The sequence below is a fragment of the Stenella coeruleoalba genome (genome assembly GCF_951394435.1).
Source record: "Stenella coeruleoalba genome assembly, chromosome: 13".
NCBI lineage: Eukaryota > Metazoa > Chordata > Mammalia > Artiodactyla > Delphinidae > Stenella > Stenella coeruleoalba.
Genome location: NC_137159.1, coordinates 37032637 through 37057070, shown reverse-complemented (window position 1 = coordinate 37057070; position 24434 = coordinate 37032637). Strand labels below are relative to the sequence as shown.

General features: G+C 37.0%; 1 protein-coding gene across 8 annotated transcripts in view; it reads right to left on the bottom strand.

Moving 5' to 3' along the window:
• Positions 1–24434, bottom strand: part of WDPCP (WD repeat containing planar cell polarity effector) — a 270466-nt gene that overhangs the window by 182145 nt on the left and 63887 nt on the right. For all 8 annotated transcript variants that reach the window (XR_013830956.1, XR_013830957.1, XM_079940325.1 and 5 more), the window contains one exon: positions 7622–7706. Coding sequence is in view for 6 of the 8 variants with exons in the window: in XM_079940325.1 (XP_079796451.1) it covers positions 7622–7682 (61 nt within the window). In the remaining 2 variants the exon portion in view is untranslated. The remainder of the gene's footprint in view (positions 1–7621; positions 7707–24434) is intronic.

Genomic DNA, 24434 nt, shown 5'->3' with positions numbered 1-24434 from the left:
CACTTATCTTCTCATTTTTTTTTTTTTTTAAGTCTCTATTTCATTTATTCCTGCTCTGATCTTCATTATTCCTTCCTTCTACTAATTGGGGCTTCATTTGTTCTTCTCTTTCTAGCTCCTTTAGGTGTAAAGTTAGATTGTTTATTTGGGATTTCTCTTGCTTTCTGAAGTAGGCCTATATTGCTATGACCTTCCCTCTTAGAACTCCTTTTGCTGCGTGACATAGATTTTGATATGACATATTTCTGTTTTCGTTTGTATCTAGGTATTGATTTCTTTGATGACCCACTGGTTGTTCAGTAGCATGCTATTTAATATCCACCTTTTTGTGTTTTTTCCTGGCCTTTTCCTTGTGACTGATATCTAGTTTCATACCACTGTGGCCAAAGAAGATGTTTAATGTGATTTCAATCTTCTTCAATTTACTGAGACTTGTTTTATGACCTAATAGTGATCTATCCTGGAGAATGTTTCTACGTGTACTTAAGAAAAATATGTATTCTGCTGATTTTGAATGGAATGTTCTATGTTTATCTATTAAGTCAATCTGGACTAATGTGTCATTTAACTCCAATGTTTCTGTATTGATTTTCTGTCTGGATGATTTGTTGATGTAAATGGGGTGTTAAAGTCCCCTAGTATTATTGTATTGCTTTCAATTTTTCTCTGTAAGTCTGTTATTATTTGCTTAATATATATTGGTTCTCCGCTGTTGGGTGCAAATACATTTATAAATGTTAATATTTTCTTGCTGGACAGACCCCTTTATCATTATGTAATGCCCTTCTTTGTCTTTTATTACTGTCTCTGTTTTAAAGTCTATTTTGTCTGATATGAGTATAGCTAATCCAGCTTTCTTTCCACATCCATTTGCATGGAATATTTTTTTCCATCTCTTCACTTTAAGTCTGTGTGTTTCCTTTCAAGAATTACAAGAGAAGTAATTCTCTTGTAGGTAACCAATAGATGGGTCTTCTTTTTTTATCCATTCAGCCACTTTTGATTGGCAAATTTAGTCCATTTGCATTTAAAGTAATAATTGATAAGTACATAATTATTCCATTTTGTTAAATGTTTTCTGGCTATTTTTGAAGTTCTCTGTTCCTTTTTTCTTCTCTTTCTCTCTTCCGTTGTGCTTTAGTAGTTTACTCTAACATTATATTTAGATTCCTTTCTCATTTTCTTTAGTGTAGTTACTATAATTTTTTCCTTATAGTTAGTGAGGTTCACATATAACTTCCTATTTAAATAGTGGCCTGTTTTAAGTTGGTAACAACTTAAATTTGAACACATTCCAAAGTTTTATCTTTTTATCCCCCCAACATTTTATACTTTCATTGACACACTTTACATCTTTTTATTTTATGCATGTCTTAACTAATTATTGTAATTTTAGTTAATTTTACTTCATTTGTCTTTTAACCTGCATGCTTGCCTTATAAAAGTGATTGATCCACTACTTTTATTATATAGTTACCTTTTCTAGTGAGATTTTTACTTTTGTATATTTTCTTATTATTAATTAGTACCATTTCTTTTCCTTTAAAATTAAAGAAGTCCTTTCAACATTTCCTGTAGGGCCAGTAACAGATTCCTTTAGTTTTTGCTTATCTGAAACCCTTCATCTCTCCTTCAATTATGAATGATGACCTCATTAGGTAGAGAATCCTTGGTTGGAAGTTTTTTCTTGCAGCACTTTGAACATGACATGCCACTCCCTTCTGGCCTGTCAAGTTTCTGCTGAAAATTTCTACTCATAGCCTTTATGGGGTTTCCCTTGTACAAAATTAGTTGTTTTTTTCTTGCTGCTTTCTGGATTCTCTCTTTACCCTTAACCTCTCCCATTTTAATTATAATGTGTCTTGGTGTGCATCTCTTTGGGTTCATCTTATTCGGAATTCTCTGGGCTTCCTGGACCTGTCTGTTTCCTTTCCCCAAATAGGGAAGTTTTCAGCCACTATTTCTTCAAATAATTTTTCTAGCCCTTGCTCTCTCTCTCCTCCTTCTGGGACCCCTATAGTCCAAATGTTATTCTGCTTGATGTTGTACCAAAGGTCTCTTAAGTTATCTTCACTTTTTTAAATTCATTTTTCATTTAGTTGCTCTGTGTGGGTGAGTTCCATTGTTCTGTTTTCTAGCCCACTGATTCATTCTTCTACCTCATGCAGTCTGCTGTTGAACCCCTCTAGCATATTCTTTAGTTCAGTTATAACTTCTGTTTATTACTTTCTTATATTTCCTATATCTTTGTTGAAGTTTTCACAGTATTCATCCATTCTTCTCCAGAGCTCAGTGAGCATTTTTATAATTACTGTAAGTTCTTTATACACTAGATTGCTTACCTCCATTTTCCTTAGCTCTTTTTCTGAGGTTTTGTCATATTTTTCTGATTGGAATATGTTTCTGTCTCATTTTGCCTAAGTCTCTGTGTTTATTTTTATGTATTAAGTAAATCAGTTATTTCTCCCAGTCCTTTCTAAAGTCCTTTCTATTTATCCCTCTCCTTTCTAAAAGGTTAGAGGGAAAATTTCAAAATGGTGCTCACCTGCACCAGAACTATGAAGGCAGCCTGAAATTGCAAAAATGCTTTGGCCAGTGTCTCTGTTCCCAGGGAGTGTCTCAGTTGGTTCCTGACTCTCTGGCAGATGCTTCAAGATTAGTAAGTGGGTCCCCTTCACCTATGGTCCATGTGCTTCTCAGTATGCTGTTTTTGTGCTGGTTTTCAGGTCAAGTGAGTTTGCATGCACATCCTTTAGGAGTGGGTTTTCTGTTCCCTGTTTGTCGTATATGGCCTTTATTATGTTGAGGTAGGTTCCCTCTATGGCTACTTTCTGGAGAGTTTTTATCATAAATTGGTGTTGAATTCTGTTGAAAACTTTTTCTGCATCTATTGAGATTATCATGTGGTTTTTATCCTTCAATTTGTTAATATGGTGTATCACATTGATTGATTTGTGTATGTTAAAGAATCCTTGCATTCCTGGGATAAACCCCACTTGATCATGGTGTATGATCCTTTTAGTGTGCTGTTGGATTCTGTTTGCTAGTATTTTGTTGAGCATTTTTGCATCTATGTTCATCAGTGATATTGGCCATAGTTTTCCTTCTTTGTGACATCTTTGTCTGGTTTTGGTATCAGGATGATGGTGGCCCCATAGAATGAGTTTGGGCATGTTTCTCCCTCTGCTATATTTTGCAAGAGTTTGATCAGGATAGGTATTAGCTCTTCTCTAAATGTTTGACAGAATTCGCCTGTGAAGCCATCTTGTCCTGGGATTCTGTTTGTTCGAAGATTTCTGATCACAGTTTCAATTTCAGTGCTTGTGATTGGTCTGTTTATATTTTGTTTGTTCCTGGTTCATTCTTGGAAGGTTGTGCTTTTCTAAGAATTTGTCCATTTCTTCCAGGTTGTCCATTTTATTGGCATAGAGTTGCTTGTAGTAATCTCTCATGATCCTTCGTATTTCTGCAGTGTCAGCTGTTACTTCTCCTTTTTTCATTTCTAATTCTGTTGATTTGAGTCTTCTCCCTTTTTTTCTTGATGAGTCTGGCTAACGGTTTATCAATTTTGTTTATCTTCTCAAAGAAACAGCTTTTAGTTTTCTTGATCTTTGCTATCATTTCCTTCATTTCTTTTTATTTCTGACCTGATCTTTATGATTTCCTTCCTTCTGCTATCTTTGGGTCTTTTTTTCTTCTTTCTGTAATTGCTTTAGGTGTAAGGTTAGGTTGTTTGAGATTTTTGTTTCTTGTGGTAGGATTGTATTGCTACAAACTTCTTAGAACTGCCTTTGCTGAGTCCCATAGGTTTTGAGTTGTTGTGATTTCATTGTCATTTGTTTCTAGGTATTTGTTTTGTTTTGTTTTGTTTTTTTTGCGGTACTCGGGCCTCTCACTGTTGTGGCCTCTCCCGTTGTGGAGCACAGGCTCCGGACGCGCAAGCTCAGCGTCCATGGCTCACGGGCCTAGCCGCTCTGCGGCATGTGGGATCTTCCCAGACCGGGGCATGAACCCACGTCCCCTGCATCGCAGGCGGACTCTCAACCACTGCGCCACCAGGGAAGCCCCTGTTTCTAGGTATTTTATGATTTCCTCTTTGATTCCTTCAGTGATCTCTTGGTTATTTAGTAGAGTATTGTTTATCCTCCATGTGTTTGTATTTCTTACAGTTTCTTCCCTGTAATCAATATCTAGTCTCATGGCATTCTGGTAGGAAAAGATACTTGATATGATTTCACTTTTCTTAAATTTACTAAGGGTTGATTTGTGAGCCAAGATACGATCTATCCTGGAGAACGTTCCATGAACACTTGAGAATAAACCGTATTCTGTTGTTTTGGGGGGTAATGTCCTATAAATATCAATTAAGTCTATCTTGTCTAGAGTGTCATTTAAAGCTTGTGTTTCCTTATTTATTTTCATTCTGCATGATCTGTCCATTGGTGAAAGTGGGGTGTTAAAGTCCCCTACTATCATTGTGTTACTGTTGTTTTCCCCTTTTATGGCTGTTAGCATTTGCCTTATGTACTGAGGTGCTCCTATACTGCGTGCATAAATATTTACAACTGTTATATCTTCTTGGATTGACCCTTTGATCATTATGTAGTGTCCTTCTTTGTCTCTTCTAATAGTCTTTATTTCAAAGTCTATCTTGTCTGATACGAGAATTGCTCCTCCAGCTTTCTTTTGATTTCCATTTGCATGGAGTACCTTTTTCCGTCCCCTCACTTTCAGTCTGTATGTGGCCCTAGATCTGAAGTGGGTCTCTTGTAGACAGCATATATACGTGACTTGTTTTTATACCCATTCAGCCAGTCTGTGTCTTTCGGTTGGAGCATTTAATCCATTTACATTTAAGGTAGTTATCGATACGTATGTTCCTATTACCATTTTCTTAATTGTTTTGCGTTTGTTTTTGTAGGTCTTTTCCTTCTCCTGTGTTTCCTGCCTAGAGAAGTTGCTTTAGCATTTGTTGTAAAGTTGGTTTAGTGGTGCTGAATTCTCTTAACTTTTGCTTGTCTATAAAGCTTTTGATTTCTCTGTCAAATCTGAATGAGATCCTTGCTGGGTAATCTTGGTTGTAGATTCTTCCCTTTCATCTCTTTAAATATGTCCTGCCACTGCCTTCTGGCTTGCAGAGTTTCTGCTGAAAGATCACCTGTTAACCTTATGGGGATTCCCTTGTATGTTATTTGTTGTTTTTCCCTTGATGCTTTTAATATTTTTTCTTTGTATTTAATTTTTGATAGTTTGATTAATATGTCTTGACGTGTTTCTCCTTGGATTTATCCTGTATGGGACTCTCTGAGCTTCCTGGACTTGACTATTTCCTTTCACATGTTGGGGAAGTGTTCAACTATAATCTCCTCAAATATTTTCTCAAACCCTTTCTTTTTCTCTTCTTCTTCTGGGACCCCTATAATTCGAATGTTGGTGGGTTTACTGTTGTCTCTGAGGTCTGTTGTCCCGGAGGTCTCTGAGACTGTCCTCAATTCTTTTCATTCTTTTTTCTTTACTCTACTCTGTGGCAGTTATTTCCACTATTTTATCTTCCAGGTCACTTATCCATTCTTCTGCCTCAGTTATTCTGCTATTGATTCCTTCAAGAGAATTTTTAATCTCATTTTTTGCGTTGTTCATCCTTGTTTGTTTGCTCTTTAGTTCTTCTTGGTCCTTGTTAAATGTTTCTTACATTTTCTCCATTTTATTTCCAATATTTTGGATCATCTTTACTTTCATTACAGTGAATTGTTTTTCAGGTAGACTGCCTATTTCCCCTTCATTTGTTTGGTCTGGTGCGTTTCTGCCTTTGTCCTTCACCTGCTGCATATTTCTTTGCCTTCTCGTTTTGTTTAAGGTCTCCTTTTCTCAGACTGAAGGTTCATAGTTCCTGTCGTTTTAGGTGTGTGCCCCCAGTGGGTGAGATTGGTTCAGTGGGTTGTGTAGGCTTCTTGGTGGAGGGGACTGGTGTCTGTGTTCTGGTGGATGAGGCTGGATCATGTCTTTCTGGTGGGCAGGGCCACATCTGGTGGTGTGTTTTGGAGTGTCTGTGAACTTACTATAATTTTAGGCTGCCTCTCTGCTAATGGGTGGGGTTGTGTTCCTGTCTTGCTAGTTGTTTGGCATGGGGCGTCCAGCACTGGAGCTTGCTGGCTGTTGGGTGGAGATGGGTCTTAGTTTTGCAACAGAGATCTCTGGGAGAGCTCTTGCCGATTGATATTACATGGGGCCAGGAGGTCTCTGGTGGTCCAATGTCCTGAACTCAGCTCTCCTACCTCAGAGGCTCAGGCCTGACACCAGGCCAGAGCACCAAGACCCTGTCAGCCACATGGCTGCTAGTTTCGGAGGGTCTCCTGCAGAGGCCGGGGGCAGCTGTGGCTCACTGCGGGGACAAGGACACTGGCAGCAGAAGTTCTGGGAAGTACTCCTTGGCATGAGCCCTCCTGAAGTCTGCCATTATCCCCACCAAAATGCCTGCAGGCTCCAGTGCTGTACACCTTTTTAATAGTAATTCGTTTACTCTCATTTTAGAAGAATCGGGGAAGGAAGCAAATGGGTGTTAAGTCCACTTTGCTTAACTGGAAATTCTAACCTTATCCATTTTAAGCAAGCTAAACTTAATGAAATTATAATGACATCATCTGTAATTATATATTTGATATAAAGAAATAATGCTTTGCAAGGTAAACCATTTTCTTAGTAATGATGCTAAAGATGTAAATAAATCTGTCCTCCTAAATACAAGAGTTGCTTTAGATACTCAGAAAGGAAAAGACTTTTTTAAAAGATGTTTCCTAATGATATATACTTTATCCTGAAATACTAATAAACATTGTTAAAACACATTTATATTACTCTCTTCCCCAAAAAATGTGAGATTCAAAAAACATGAATAGGGCTTCTCTGGTGGCGCAGTGGTTTAGAATCTGCCTGCCAATGCAGGGGACAGGGGTTTGAGCCCTGGTCTGGGAAGATCCCACATGCCGCAGAGCAACTGGGCCCATGAGCCACAACTACTGAGCCTGCGCGTCTGGAGCCTGTGCTCTGCAACAGGAGAGGCTGCAATAGTGAGAGGCCAGTGCACCACGATGAAGAGTGGCCCCTGCTCGCCGCAACTAGAGAAAGCCCTCGCACAGAGACGAAGACCCAACACAGCTAAAAATAAATAAATAAATTTATTTATTTATTTATTTATTTTTAAAAAAATGAATATAATTGTACCTCTTAGTTGTATGTTTGAAATATTACTTTATGTTTGAAATACTACTTTAATATCAAATAGAAATGCATTTACCACTAGCAAGCCTGCAAATATTTATGAATATAAATCAGTTATTATGAATAATCCCAGGAAAAAAATGGAACATTTGTGTATCTTAAGAAGAAACAGATATTAGGCCAATAAAATTAATGTTCAAAGCAGAAAATGTAACTCAAGTTGAAAAAACATAAGCAGAGTTAACTAAAAGAAATTACTATACACTAGCCAATTTTTCATTACGTATAAAGAAAATAATCCAATTCCAGCTGGAGAATCTAGGCTCTAACCTTTGCTAGTACTTATTTATATTGTTGTAACTTATATTTTAAAAATATTGAAATTAATCCAGAGCTTATTTACCCCCAATGTGTAAGGTATTCTTCAAAGACCACAGGTGCAGTTCAGTCAAGCAGAAAGACATCTGATGGCAGAAGGAATCTCTGTCCTGTTTAAAAAAATAATTAAGAAGAGGTGCCAATTAATTATCTTCTATTGCCAATAAAACCAAGATCCCTTAGAAATAATAAAAAGAATCACTTGCCACTACTGATATTTGAGATACGGTTCATTAGAATAAACACACTTTAATGTATCCTTAGTTAACCACCCAGAAATGAACTCTAGAAAAAGGAAAAAAGCACTTCTTTTCCTAGATTTAGTATGTCATTGCATTGAGAAATGTAGTAAGAAGAATATATATATTTGGGTTTCCAATAATATACGTTTGATTTCTAATTAGAAATTAGAATTATTTAGCATTATAATTTATAATTATTTAGCATTTAAGCATTTTTTAAAAATATTTTTAAGGAAAAGAAACATCTGTTATGTAGTTAGTAAGTACAAACACATTTTGTGGTCTATCTTTAATATACAAAGCAAATATTTACAATCTCCCACATACTAAAAGGCTAATTAAAGTGGAATTTTCAAGGTAAATGATATATAGTTATTATTATAGGAAACATATTTACTTAGAAGTAAACTGTGTGAAACCACATTAGCATTCAGATTAGTTTGTTAATCTGCATGTTGTGATAGATCCAGATAGTCTACTCTACCTGCGTTAAAAAAAAGAGATAGCAATAATGTACATCTTATATTTTCTCCTAGTTTTAACAGCAGGGGCTAGTGATGGATATTATTAACACTTTATTATTTCCAACAAACTTCTGAATAACAAAAAATGCTTGAAAAATATTTTAAGACATCTTTCATATAGAGGAAAAAGCCTTCAGCTTCTTTAACATTTGGAGTGACTAAAAATATTTTCCCATACTATTCATATGGGTGATAATCCAAAATAATTTTAGACATAACACAAACGTTGTTGGTCCTTCCTTCACCTTTACATTTGACCTCAATGCACTTACCATCATCAAGAATCAGATGCATGTTCAACTAATGAGACACAGTGTACTAATTATTGAAATGGCAGAGTGAACAATTTCACAGCATAAAAGAAGGGCTCAACCCTGCTTGGAATAGCAGTGCTCCGAGAAAGCTACAGACAAGTTGTAAAATGTCAGTAGGACCTCAGAGAAGCATAGGAATTAAATGATGAACATAGAACGTAAGCAGGACTGGTAGCCCTTCACATTAATGTACTCAGAGTGGTGGTATCCAGACAAAGTGGGATCCACACCCAGCAAAAGTAGACACGGCGGCAGCAATAACGAGTTGATGGAGCAGGTCTAGCAAGTGAGGCAAGTGAGAAGGAAATGGCCAGTGTCCATTAGTAAATGATTCGACTTATTTATGAACACATGTGACGACTCCTGCAGGCTCCCCAAAATATGTGTGATTAAGGAGGAGGCTTTGCAGGGTCATGCATTAGCAGGCAGGCAAAAGATAGTCAAATGTGGGTTATTCATCCTTCTTTTCCTCTGAACTTCAAATATCTGCTAATAAGACAATATAAAGTTAAAAAGAATTAATGAAGTAAATTTTTTAACATTTGTAAAAATCTATAATTACTAGATGGACATGGTGGGAGGGGACCAAATCAATAACCTTTTTAGTCCTCAAAATGTCTTGCCATCTTTTACACTCTGCAGGTTTTTGAAAGACGCAGACCTCTGAAGGCCTTGCATCTTACTCAAGAATGCCACCAGTTAAAAACAATGCTGTAATTTCCTTGTTTGAAAAATCTGCCCGAAGGAAGCAGTCAAGACTGAGCTCATATTATTCAAATATTGTATTAATGCATAAATAGTTGTTTTGAAGGAGGAAAGAAAAGAATTTCAGTAGAATTCTGGATTCTGCATTTTGGGAGGGGGCATGGGCAGGGATTAAAAAGGTAGTGAAATAGAGAGTACCTACCAAAGTGGAGAAATATTGCCCCACTCAGTGCCCTTGTGCATTTCTCTGGGGATAAAACCCAATACACATGACTTAGAACTAGACCAAAACTAGTTACACAGGGCAAAAATGAATAAAAGAATGAATGACTAAAAAATACAGCAAATTTTAATATTGAATAGGAAAAATAATTAGCCAAATGAAAAGAACAGCAGAAGGGAAAACCTAAACAAAAAATTGCCCTTAATTTAATTTTCATTTAAAATATCTTTTTAACTTTTTCAATTTTGTTTAATTTTATAAGGCAGTTGATGACAGTCTCAGATGTGTCAGAAGGCCATTCTAAATCCAAATGTCCAGTCTCCGTGACAAAATAAGGAGCATGATTTAAACTGAGCTTGATGTAAATCTTGATTGTTCTCGTGTAGGGGGGAGAATCTATGATAGCCCAAATTTTGAGCACAGAGAAATGGGAGGATCTTAGCCTTTCTCACTTTCTAGTTACACCCTCGAAAGCTTTGAAGTCTTCCTTCCAAAACAGATTACATTATAATAAACATTTATTTGCCTTAAGATTGTTACCATATAGGTAAATTTTAAGAAAGTATCACGGAAAATAGAAACCATTGCACTAAGATGCTGTGACTTTTTTATACTTTTGATAACATTATTTTGGAAAATAAAAACTTTTAGAGGTAAAGATTACGTGCCACTAAATAAATCTTCAGAATATTTGTCTTCCCTGGTTTCTGAAGTCAGCTATTTTGACTGCTTTAGAAAGGAGAGGAAGCCTGAGGGCAAATAAAACCCTAATGTCAAACATGATGGGATAGAAAAATTAACTAAGAGAAGAAGACATTGCTGTAGTTTAATAAAGATTAATGATACCATGGTGCCAATGAGACATTTAAAATGAAATGTGTATTAGCAAAATACCTCAAAGAGCCTAAGGAAATATTTCTTGGGCATAAAGTTAGAACATATACTTGCTATTTATTATCAATAGACTTTCTGAGGATTATCTATTTACCAATTTAAAATGTACAAAATTAAAGACAACTAAATAGCACAAATTTAGAAGAAACCACTAGTTGTATTAGGTGTTCTAGTCATCATTAGGTAATTTCAAAATTACCTAAAATACAGTGTATTCCCCCACAATCCCTTGTCTAATGCTATCTACACAGAATTACATTAATTATCTGTTAAGATATGCATGAACATATTTAATCAATGTCACATTATGAGAAATAAAGATTTTTGAAATATTCAACACTAAATCAAACAATCATGCAATGATAAAGTTTGTGTAAAAGGGCAGAGGACTCTCAAAGAGACCTCAAGCTTAGATTGAACATACTCTAACAAAAGACTAGATTAGTAGGTACACTGGGTCATTTGTACCTCAGAGAGTCCTATGATATCTAATTATTAATTAAATATCACAAATACTTTGAGCACTTTAGGTGTTTGACATTTTACTGAGTCACAGATACAGGATATATAAATCAGGGTCTCTACTATCAAATAGCTAAAATCTAGTATAGCAGATAAAATAATCACAAAACCAATATGAAGTTTGTGATAAGTGCAAATCTAGCAACATAAACAAAGGGCTGTGGGTGTTCAGATGTTCTAGTTTGATACTAAAGAAATTCTCTTATAAAGTAGAGGACACTGAAGAATTCTTAGATTTTGATAAAGGGAGAGAGAGAAAAAGGAGGAAACAATATACAAAAACATAAATTAGACAGAAAGATGCAAGGCATATTTAAGAGGTAGTAAGCAATTGGTTTGGTGCACAAATAGAAGAGATATATCAGGGCCATACTAAGTAAGTCTTTAAATGCCAAACTTAGGACTTTATATCTTGTTAGGTGGCTATGGAGAAATTATGAATAGTTTCTGATCTGGTAAGGTATTTTAGAAACGGTAATCAACAGATCAGAATTGTTGTTGGAAGATTAACTTTGTGGATGGGAATATTGGAGGGATTTTTTTATACAAGTGACCTGTTAGAAAGGTAATAAAGTAACAGGCAACACCAATATTTAGCAACAAGGATTTGAATTGGGATGGTGGAAGTTGGAATGTAAAAAAAGAATCAGATTCATTTGAATAAAGTATCAAAGGCATATGGGAACTGATGAATTGTGGAAGTAAGGAAGGAGGAAGAATCCGGAGTGACCACCATGAGATAGGGATCTGGTTACTGTACAGACATGACCCTTGCCTTGAACATGGCTCTAGTGAGCTGACATGCCTCCATCATCATATGCCAGTAAAAGAGTACCAGCGCATTCACAACGACTAACTCAACTACTCAAACAACAACCTCAATTTTCCTAGCCACTGACCTGGCCACTCGGTCTCCTGCTATACTTTAGTCTTGCCTTTCAGTTTGTAATCTGGCTCTTCCTCTTCCTGAGACTGTGATTCAGCTTCTTCACCCTGGCAAAGGACTCAAATACCACTGTTCTGGCCACACCTGGTTCCCAGAAACCCCTTACCCAGACCTGTTCCCACCTGGTTTATCCTAGTTTCAAGGGCAGGACTTGGATTGAAACATACATAGAAACAGGTCAGTCTAGAAGAGGAGCAAGTTTTGTTGTCAATAAACTGAATTTCAGACACAGTGGGAGTTTAAGTTATAAGGGTTGATATGAGTAGAAATGTCTAGCTGATAGCTAGAAATATAGAAAGGGGGTCTGGACTATATAAAAACTATTTTGGAATTTTCTAAATAGAAAGTAAAGCTAAAGCTACTGAAAAAGATCCCAGAAGAAAAATAAAGTCAAGGATAGAAATTTCGGTAATTCTCCAACAAGGAGACAATGGAAAAGGCAGATTAAGCCAATATAGTGCCAGAAAAGGCATGGAGGAGAAAATGGTGTGTGTTTTTAAGTGGTTATATAGTGATCAAACTTGTTGTTTCTGAATTTTAATATAGAGATGACCTCATCAATGGTTTAATGAGAAATAGAGTTTTATCAAGGACACAAAGATTAAGTCTTCTAAAGAAGGTGTGATTCTATTGCTCTAAATGCTGGGCTCTGAGCCCAAATGCCTTAATTCTAACCATGCTGTAACAAACTTACCCCGAATCATTCAACCTCTCTGCCTCAATTTCCCCACCAACAAAAACAGGGATAATGACATTGACCTACATTTCTAAGACTGCTGTAAGGATTAATTAATTCTGTATAATGTTCTGAAGATGAAAAGCGATGAATATGATTAGTGGGCATTATATAACTAATTGCCTATAACACTGAAAATGTTATTCTTAAATTTTACTCAAACAATAGTTATCAAATAAATGTTCTAGCTTCCTTAGTGACATTTATCTTCAAATGTTATTAAATTATTATTTTAAATATATCTAGATCTTTTCTATGCTATATCATGTTATCTCATAGCACATAAAGATCTAGATCACTTCAGAAGTCTAGAACACCTTTTCACCTAACACCTAAATATTAAATGTAAATATTCAGAACATATTTATCTGATAATGAGCACCCACCATAATTAGTCAATAAATGCTAAAAGGTAATAAAGACTTCAACTTACAAAACTTTAGATTTAACAAATAACACTAAGCAATGAAATGGTAGGAGCGAAATGCAAAAGCACAAAGCAGTGTGTTAAAAATACCATCTATCATGTCCTTATTTTTAAAACAGCTATAGAACCTAAAAGCATACAAAAAATGAAGAGAGAAACTTCAAAATCTATTAGACAATCTGTCTGGTCTTTTGTGTCCTCTTGGGTTTTAAAATTATAATAGTAATACATGCTTATTGTTTTAAAAAATGCAAACAATACTGAAGTATTTGATGTTAAAACAAATGTGTCCCCTTCCCAGAGGCCCTCCCCACTCTGAAGGGAGCCACTACACAACATGGCAGGTGGCCTTCCAGAACTTCTTGAGATACTTACAGTATGTCCACACCCACAATGACTTGTTTTGTATTTTAGTAAAGACAGGATTTTACTCAACAATTTGCTTTTTTTTCACTGAATACCACAGCATGGATATCCTTGTTAGCATATAAAGATTTACCTCATTGTTTTTAATAGCTACTAGATGTTCCATTGTATACCGATCATAATTTACTTAACCATTCCCTTAATGAACACAATTGTTTCTTCTTTTCATCTTACAAATAATAATGCTATGAAAATATACATGCACACCTTACATTTTAATAGGTACTGCCAAACAGGCTGCCAAGATGACAGTACCAATTTACATTTCCACCAATAACATGACTACCCTTTTCCCTATTTCCTCAACAACATGGAATATTAACAAAGTTTTAAATTTTTGCCAATCTGGTAGGTGAAAAATGGATTCTCATAGTTTTAAGTTTCATTTTTCCATTCATTAAAGGAATCAAACATCATTTCATGTATTTTTTTTTAACAATCTTGTTTCTTCTATAAATTACCTGTTCCTAGCTTTTGCCCATCTTTCTACTGAGTTCTCTGTCCCATTCTCTGTGCATTAATATTAAACCTTGGTTATATACATTAGACATATTTAATTCTCTTAAAAATTTTTCATCAACTTTGTACATGAAGAAAATAAGAGAACACAGAATTCACATTTTTTTAAAATTGGGCATAACACCCCAGAAAACTCTCTGAACTCAATTCAGCTAGTGCTGTGCAGAGTGTCATGGCCAGGGTGATTCTTCATAGCTGCTAACAATTGGTCAGGTGATGTTATTTCTAGATGATGCAAATGGCAATAGATTCCCGTTTCAAGAGAAACTGTGCATCATACTTTCTTAAAGAGGTTAGAAGAAATTCTATGCCTAGAAAGAATAGTAGGATTCTCCTCATTTTCCCAAAATAAATTATGGCAAAAATCTTTATAAATCTCTTGTTATACTTAAATTTGGAAAATATTTCTCTAGAGCATTGTTCAAACTGTTTAATTCACTTAGGTAAATAGATCATGTCAATTTAACATTTTCTGTACTGTAAGCAGTTTTGACATTTGGACAGTTCATCAATGGCCTCCTCATTGTGGCCTGCTTCCTCCTCTTCTTTCTACTCATTACATGCAACAAATTAAATTTCACTAATATTTAAAGATCAGTGTTGACCTTTGCATAGCCATTTTCTAGGTTCCTGTTAATACAAACATCTTGTTTGCTGATGCTCATTTCAAATATTTTGCTGCACACAATTTTCCATTATTCCAAAGAGACCTGTATCTAGTTGAAGTGCATTTCTTCCACGATTTGCAAAATAATCACAATGGCTTATATCAGGCATTTTAGGGAAAAAAGTATGCTTGCATAAGCAAATAATAACAACAACCATAAAATAATCTTTGCTCACCACCACCTCCAACATATGTACCCACTTTCTGATCTTCAAAAATATGGACTTATTCTTCTTTTAAGGATATATCTCAACTACAACACTACAAAGACAGGGAAAACAGAAATGTGAGAAATGTGATCATGATAAGTAATTCTAGATTGTAGTTCCATAAATATAGTTTTATGCTACATTTGAATATATAGAAAGAAATGCAACTTTGAAGAGAAAATACACTGAATTTCAAGAATAATTCCTACAAAGATGAGTTAAAGACAAGAGAACACTGAAATGCTCTTATCTAAACCAATGTTAACTGCCGAAATAATTTGTCAGTTTAGAGTTACTGTTTTAAAAAGCGTATAAATCAAACACTATTGCAAAGTGAGCAAGAATGAAAAAAGAGATCCTTTCTCTTCAAACAGGAAAGACAGTGAAAAATCCTGAAGTGGCCCGCAGCTATATCACCTTAACCTTGTCAGATTTCACTTGTCAACACTTTGATGACAGATTGCCACCCGCTCCTCTAAAAAACAAATCCTAGTAACTGATGAAAGAGATGGCTTCTTATAAAAAGTGGAATATTATCTCATGCAACTTGATAGCTATATACTTTAAAATCTTTTCTTTTTCCCCCAAAGAGACTTGAAAAACATTTTCTGTGGCTTTTATGAAAACTGAGAAGCTAGAGAACCCTCCCAATGTGGGGAACTAAACGGTGATTTAAAATACCTTCTAAATGCACTTTATATTCACTATTTCATTTAATTCTCACAGTAACTCCCTGAAATTGCATACTAAATTGTGTGTGTTTGTGTACACAAAAGTATTTTTATGAGCAGGGAATAGCAGTTTTTCCAAGGAGTCCATTTACACACCCCTGTCTCCCATCAACTCTGATGAACTCTAAACCTCTTAATTTACAGATATGGAAACTGAGGTGTAGGGTGGTAAAGTAATTTGCACAAGTTCAGTCCGCTTGCTAGAACAGAACTAGAATTCCTGTCCATGATATCTGTGTGGTGCTCATTCTACTTTACCTCCCTTTGGCTAATGCTGTGCTAAATAGAGCCTTTTAGTTAAGCTTCTGCTTAAGCACCTGAGACAGGTGTCAATTTAGGCTTGTATAATTAATCCATGGTGAAAGATATACATAGATGGAAACTATTTTCTGGCCAAATTTACTTTATTTTTCTTAAGAAAGCCTTTGAGGGAAGTTACTTGAATGACTATTTAAGGATTATTTTTAATTAGTATATCAGTAGCTCATAAGTAAACTGATGTACCTAAAACATGATTATAATTGGTATTTCTTAGGCACTAAAGAATATTCACACTATTTGCTTAGCAAACTTCATAGATAATATAAAAATAAGCTCCAACATGAACTAGTAATGCTTTATGGATGAGTGCTAAATAAACTAACATCTTCTTTATAAGTTACTATAATTATATCAGAGAAGCTTTATTTCTACTTTGACTTCCCTTATTTGGTAGCGGCTCTCACTAAGTTGTCAGGCCCTCACTCTCTATGACAAGTTCTTAATAAAATGTAAACAAGCCCTAAATGCTCACAGTTTATAAGAGTTTTGTGGTGAATCTTTTCATATTGTGATTGGATCTTCCTTCATACTCTTTCTTCTCTGATTGGTTATTTTTCACCTTTAGTAATAGTGTATCACAGCATTATTACTTATATAATATTTTTAGTATTTTGTTTCACTGGTTGAATGGAGAACCAAAGTAGTTCATTCACGAAAGAACAGCCTTTTCTTATTGAAATGAAGGCCTGTGAATAACTGCCAAAGTCCCCTGAGAGGGGATCAATTTCACCTTAACATATTTAACATAGGCATATATCATCAGGGCTTAAATGTTAATAATCCTTTAATGCAGTAGGAAATTTTTACCTGATATTTAAAAATCAGTAGAATAAAAAAAAAAACAGAAGATTCTAGATCACGGTCATGTTTTGCCCTAAAACCCGAACAAATCATGGATTAATAAAAAATGTTTCCTATGCTTTTAAAACTATACTATATATTTTAAGTTATAAGAGAGTAAATGGGATAATTATTTGAAAATATGTGGCAAACAATAATTATTCAATAAATGTCAGTTTCCTTTTTCTGAATATTCAGTATCCCTAGATTCTGTTTTCAATAATACCTAGGGAAAAATATTTTAATTATTTTAGCATTTATCCTTTCATCTTCTGATTTTCAGTTTGGTTCAACCCACATTTGTGAAGCATCTACTAAGTGCCAACCAGGGGACCAGGCACCATGCTAGGCATTCAGAATATGAAGGAAAAAATATAAGTACCTGCACTTGAGGAGGGCACAACTTAGTGAGGGATGGGGGTAGTGGGAGGATAAAAACAATGAATACGATTACATCAGAGAATGGCAAATAAAATAGAACCTTGTCAAAGGAAGAAAGTACAGGAAAGCAAATTGTTAATTGAGGCATCTAATACAATCTCAATCACAAAAATAGAAATTATATATCCAATTTCATAACCTAAGACCTCTTCAAAGAAAATGAATGACTAGCATATAACCCAGTCACATGAACATAGTGTACTTCCTCAATTCCAGCATCACCATAATTCACATTTGATGGTTTCTGAAATGGTATGTATCTTGTAATCAATGTTTCTATTTAATATAGTGTTGCTTTGATATTTCTCTATCAAAACATTCTTGCTGGGAAGGGAGATCAAGATGGCAGAGTAGGAGGACATGGAACTCACCTCCTACCACACACACATCGAAAATACATCTATGTGTGGAATAATTCTCACTGAAACTACAGATATGCAGAAAAGACTTTTGTACAACCAAGGCTATAAGAAGGAGCCACACAGAATCAGGTAGGAAGGGAAGAGGAGTGATCAGCTTGGGACCTGTGCCCCTGGGAGGGAACACAGAAGACGGTGGAATGTAACAGCCAGATCCTCCCTCAGGAGTGAGTGGTTTGAGCCACATATTGGGTACCCCAGCTCTGGGATCTGACACCAGGAAGGTGAATCCCTTTGGCTGGAGGTTGGAGGGCTGGTGGGACTAACAGGAAGTCTGTAAGAAACCTAGAATCTGCTTGTAAAAAGTATGCATACAAAAGTATGTTTTGCTTACTCCCAAAACAATGTGGGGGAAAAAAAACAGATTAAAACTGCACGAGATTCTGGCCAGTTTCCCACAACCACTCCAGTGCACAACCCAGCCTGAGCCCAGTGCCCACTCTGTCTAGCTTGCTTGGCTCCACACAGGAGTGAGGGCTGCCACAACCAAGGAGAGTGTTCAGTTCTGAGGGACAGTGCCAGCTCAGACCCCTCTAGCATCTGAACTGGGTGGGGGCAGCCATTACTGGCTTTCAGAGGCAGCGAGCACATCAGAGGTGGTCCCAGACTCTGACTGCAGCCAGGGCCACCACAGCCCAGGCCCAGACCTATACTGAGCACCCATAACTGCTCTGTTGGCTCTGAGATGCAGCTCCACACTCGGGCAAGGGTACTGGAGCTGGAAGCGGGGAGAGAACACACTCCCTGACCCTCAGGGCTTCTACTCCAGCAACTTGGGACCTGTCCCTGTCCCCAATAGGGTGGTGTTGGCCACTGAACAGAGGAGAAGCCCCAGGTCACACCTGGCTCCAGCCCCACCTCCTACCAAGGTTATAGCTGCCACTACACCCTGAGGAAAGACATGACTTGTGCACACATCAAATCTAGCTCTCCTACCAAAGCCACTGGGCACACAGAGATTATATAACGATGCTCCCACAGAAGGACATGCCTTCAAGACCTCAATAAGTAACTGTTTTACCTAAATTCATAGAGACAAAGAAAATTAAGCAAAATGAGAAGAGAGGAACTGGTTTACTTGACAGAGCAAGAGAAAACACATGAAAAAAATGAAAAAAAAATTTACCAGATAAAAGAATCCAAATCGGGCTTCCCTGGTGGCGCAGTGGTTAAGAATCCGCCTGCCAATGCAGGGGACACGGTTCAAGCCCTGGTCCAGGAAGATCCCACATGCTGCAGAGTAACTAAGCCCATGCCCCACAAATACTGAGCCTACACTCTAGAGCCCACGAGCCACAACTACAGAGCCTGTGAGCCACAACTATGGAGCCCACATGCCTAGAGCCTCTGCTCTGCAACAACAGAAAACACTGCAACAAGAAGCACATGCACCACAATAAAGTGTAGCCCCTGCTCACTGCAACTAGAGAAATCCCGCACACAGCAACGAAGACACAACGTAGCCAAAAATGAATAAATAAAATGAATAAATTGAATAAAATGAATAAATAAAATGAATAATTTTTTTAAAAAAAGAAGAAAAAAAGAATCCAAGTCATTAGTAATAATGACTAACTGAATCGGGAAAAGAATAGATGAACACAGTGATAATTTAAAGAAGGATATAGAAAATATATTTTTTTAATAGAACTGAAACACAGTAGCTGAAATGAAAACCACATTAGACAGAATGAACAACAGTCTAGGTGATACAGAAGAATGCATAAGTGATCTGGAAAGTAGAATAATGGAAATCACGCAGTCAGAACAGCGAAAAGAAAAACAAAAAAATGGAACAGTTTAAGAAACCTCTAGAACAACATCACGTGTACAAATATCCACATTTAGGGGTCTCAGAAGGCAAAGGGAGAAAGAAAGAGATTGAAAATGTATTTAATGAAATAATTAAGAATTCCCAAATCCGAAGAAGGAAACAGATATCCAGACACAGTAAGCACAAAAGGTCCCAAACAAGATGAACGCAAACAGACCCTACCAAGACATACCATAATTAAGATGGCAAAAGTTAAAGATAACAAGAGAATTCTCTTTATCTTTAAAGAGAGAAGCTGGGAAGAGAAAAACAAAGAGTCATATACATGGGAACCTCCATAGGCTATCAGTTGATTTTTCTCAAAAAAAAAAAAAAAAAAAAATTTGCAGGCCAGAAGGGAGTGACACAATATATTCAGAGAGTTTAAAGGGAAAAATCTGCAACCTATGACACTCTACTCAGATATATTATCATTTATAATTGAAGGAAAGATAAAGAAGTTCTCAGACAAGCAAAAATTAAAAGATTTCATCAATACTAATCCAACCCTAAAAGAAATTTTAAAGTGTCTTCTCTATGTAGAAAAGAAAAGGCTACAACAAGAAATATCTATAGGAAAGGAAAAACCCACTAGTAAAAGAAAATATATAGTACAGGCTGAGGATCAACCACTTAAGTAAGCTAGTATAAAAAGTAAAACACCAGGGCTTCCCTGGTGGCGCAGTGGTTGAGAGTCCGCCTGCCGATGCAGGGGACACGGGTTCATGCCCCAGTTCGGGAAGATCCCACATGCCACGGAGCAGCTGGGCCCGTAAGCCATGGCAGCTGAGCCTGTGCGTCCGGAGCCTGTGCTCCACAACGGGAGAGGCCACAACAGTGAGAGGCCCGTGTACTGCAAAAAAAAAAAAAAAAGTAAAACACCAAAAATTTTAAAATCAACTATAACTACAACAAATAGTAAAGAGATATATATGAAAATGTAAACTAGGATATCAAAAACACAAGATGTGGGGGAGAAAAGTAAAAAAAGGTAGATTTTAAGAACATGTTTGAACTTAAATGACTACTAGTCTAAAACAAGTAGATATAGTTATAGTGCAACATACAGGAAACTCATGGTAACCACAAATCAAAAACCTACAATAGACACACAAAAACAAGAGAGAAAGGAACACAAACATACCACTAAAGAAAATCATCAAACCACAAAGGAAGAAACTAAAAGAAGAAAAGAACAGAGAAAGAGCTACAAAAATCAAAAAAAGTAACAAAATGGTAATAAGTACATAGCTATTAATAATCACTTTAAATGTCAATGGAGGGGCTTTCCTGGAGGCACAGTGGTTGAGAGTCTGCCTCCTGATGCAGGGGACACGGGTTCATGCCCCAGTCCAGGAAGATCCCACATGCCGCGCAGCGGCTGGGCCCGTGAGCCATGGCGGCTGAGCCTGTGCGTCTGGAGCCTGTGCTCCGCAACGGGAGAGGCCACAACAGTGAGAGGCCCGCGTACTGAAAAAAAAAAATGTCAATGGACTAAATGCTCAAATCAAAAGACAGGGTAGCTGACTGGATAAAAAAAAAACAAGACCCATTTGTATGCTGTATACAAGAGACTCACATTAGACCTAAAGACACACACAGACTTAAGAGTTGTAAAAAGATATTTCATGTAAATGGAAAGGAAAAGAAACCAGGGGCAACAATGCTCGTTATCAGACAACATAAGCACCTAATACAGGAGCACCTAAATATATAAAACAAATATTAACAGACATAAAAGGAGAAATTGACAATAATATAATAATAGCAGGGGTCTTTAACACTCTACTGACATCAATGGATGGTCACCCAGACAGAAAACCAATAAGGAAACAGTGGTCTTAAATGGCACAATAGATCAGTTGGACTTAATAGATATCTACGGGACATTCCATCCAAAAGCAGCAAAATACACATTTTTTCAAGTGCACATGGAACATTCTCCACAACAGATCAGATGCTGAGCCACAAAACAAGTCTCAGCAAATTCAAGAGGATAGAAATTATATCAAGCATTTTTTTCTGACCACAACAGTGTGAAACTAGAAATCAATTACAGTAAGAAAAATGGGAAAAACACAAACATGGTGACTAAACAACATGCTACTAAAAAAACAATGCATCAATGAAAAAATCAAAAAGTAACTCAGTAAATACCTCAAGACAATGAAAAGGGAAACACAACTTTCCAAAATCTATAGGATGCAGCAAAAGCAGTTCTAAGAGGGAAGTTTATAGAGATATAGGCCTACCTCAAGAAACAAGAAAAATCTCAAATTAACAACATAACCTACCATCTAAAGGAATTAGAAAAAAGAACAAACAAAGCCCAAAGTCAGCAGAAAGAAGGAAATAATAAAGTCAGAGAGGAAGTAAATAAAATAGAACCCCCCCTCAAAAAAAAGAAACAATCAATTAAACCAAGAGATGGCTTTTTGAAAAGATACACAAAATTGATAAACCTTTAGCCAGGTTGATTAAGAAAAAAATGAAAGAGAATGCAAATAAACAAAATAAGAAATGAAAGAAGGGACATAAAAACTGATACCACAGATATACAAAAAACCATAAGAGAATACGATGAACAGTTATATGCCAATAAATTGGACAACCTAGAAGAAATGGACAAATTTCTAGAAACACGCAACCTACTGAATCAGGAAGAAACAGACAATCTGAACAGATGGACCATGTGTAATGAAATCGAACTTGTAATTTAAAAAAAATGCCCAGCAAACAAAAATCCAGGACTGGACAGCTTCACGGGGAGTTCTACCAAACATATAAAGGTGAGCTAATACCTGTCATTCTCAAACTATTCTAAAAACTGAAGAGGAGAGAACATTCCCAAAGTCATTCTATGAGATTCACCATTACCCTGATACCATCTCAATATGTGGCTCAAACCACTCACTCCTGAGGGAGGATCTGGCTGTTACATTCCACCGTCTTCTGTGGTCCCTCCCAGGGGCACAGGTCCCAAGCTGATCACTCTATTTGCATGGAGTATCTCTTTCCATCCCCTCACTTTCAGTCTGTATGTGGCCCTAGGTCTGAAGCAGGTCTCTTGTAGACAGCATATATATGGGTCTTGTTTTTGTATCCATTCAGCCAGTCTGTGTCTTTTGGTGGGAGCATTTAATCCATTCACGTTTAAGGTAATTATTGATATGTATGTTCCTATTACCATTTTCTTAATTGTTTTGGGTTTGTTTTTGTAGGTCCTTTTCTTCTCTTGTGTTTCCCACTTAGAGAAGTTCCTCTAGCATTTGTTGTAGAGCTGGTTTGGTGGTGGCGAATTCTCTTAGCTTTTGCTTCTCTGTAAAGCTTTTGATTTCTTCATCGAATCTGAAAGAGATCCTTGTCAGGTAGAGTAATCTTGGTTGTAGGTTCTTCTCTTTCATCGCTTTAGGTATATCATGCCCTCCCTTCTGGCTTGTAGAGTTTCTGCTGACAAATCAGCTGTTAACATTATGGGAGTTCCCTTATATGTTATTTGTCATTTATCCCTTGCTGCTTTCAGTAATTTTTCTTTGTCTTTAATTTTTGCCAATTTGATTACTATGTGCCTCGGCGTGTTTCCCCCTCGGTTTATCCTGTATGGGATTCTCTGTGCTTCCTGGACTTGGGTGGCATTTCCTTTCCCATGTTAGGGAAGTTTTCTACCATAATCTCTTCAAATATTTTCTCAGGTCCTTTCTCTCTCTCTTCTCCTCCTGGGACCCCTATAATGAGAATGTTGTTGCATTTAATGTTGTCCCAGAGGTCTCTTAGGCTGTCTTCATTTATTTTCATTTTTTTCTTTATTCTGTTCCACAGCAGTGAATTCCACCTCTGTCTTCCAGGTCACTTTTCGTTTCTCCTGCCTCAGTTATTCTGCTATTGATTCCTTCTAGTGTATTTTTCATTTCAGTTTTTGTATTGTCCATCTGTTTGTTTGTTCTTTATTTCTTCTAGATCTTTGCTAAACATTTCTTGCATCTTCTCGATCTTTGCCTCCATTCTTTTTCCAAGGTCCTGGATCATCTTCACTGTCATATTCTGAATTCTTTTTCTGTAAGGTTGCCTATCTCCACTTCATTTAGTTGTTTTTCTGGGGTTTTATCTTGTTCCTTCATCTGGTATATAGCCCTGTGCCTTGTCATCTTGTCTGTCTTTCTGTGAATGTGGTTTTTGTTCCACAAGCTGCAGGATTGTAGTTCTTACTTCCACTGTCTGCCCTCTAGTGGATGAGGCTATCTAAGAGGCTTGTGCAAGTTTCCTGATGGGAGGGGCTGGTGGTGGGTAGGGCTGGCTATTGCTCTGGCGGGCAGAGCTCAGTAAAACTTTAATCCACTTGTCTGCTGATGAGTGGGGCTGGGTTCCCTCCCTGTTGTTTGTTTGGCCTGAGGCAATCCAACACTGGAGCCTACCTGGGCTCTTTGCTGGGGCTAACGGCGGTCTCTGGGAGGGCTCATGCCAAGGAGTACTTCCCAGAACTTCTGCTGCCAGTGTCCTTGTCATCACAGTGAGACACAGCCACCCCCTGCCTCTGCAGGAGACCCTCCAACACTAGCAGGTAGGTCTGGTTCAGTCTCCTATAGGGTAACTGCTCCTTCCCCTGGGTCCCGATGTGCACACTACTTTGTGTGTGCCCTCCAAGAGTGGAGTCTCTGTTTCCCCCAGTCCTGCTGAAGTCCTGAAATCAAATCCCGCTAGCCTTCAAAGTCTGATTCTCTAGGAATTCCTCCTCCCGTTGCCAGACCCCCAGGTTCGGAAGCCTGATGTGGGGCTCAGAACCTTCACTCCAGTGGGTGGACTTCTGTGGTATAAGTGTTCTCCGGTTTGTGAGTGACGCACCCAGCAGCTATGGGATTTGATTTTATTTTGACTGCACCCCTCCTACCGTCTCATTGTGGCTTCTCATTTATCTTTGGTTG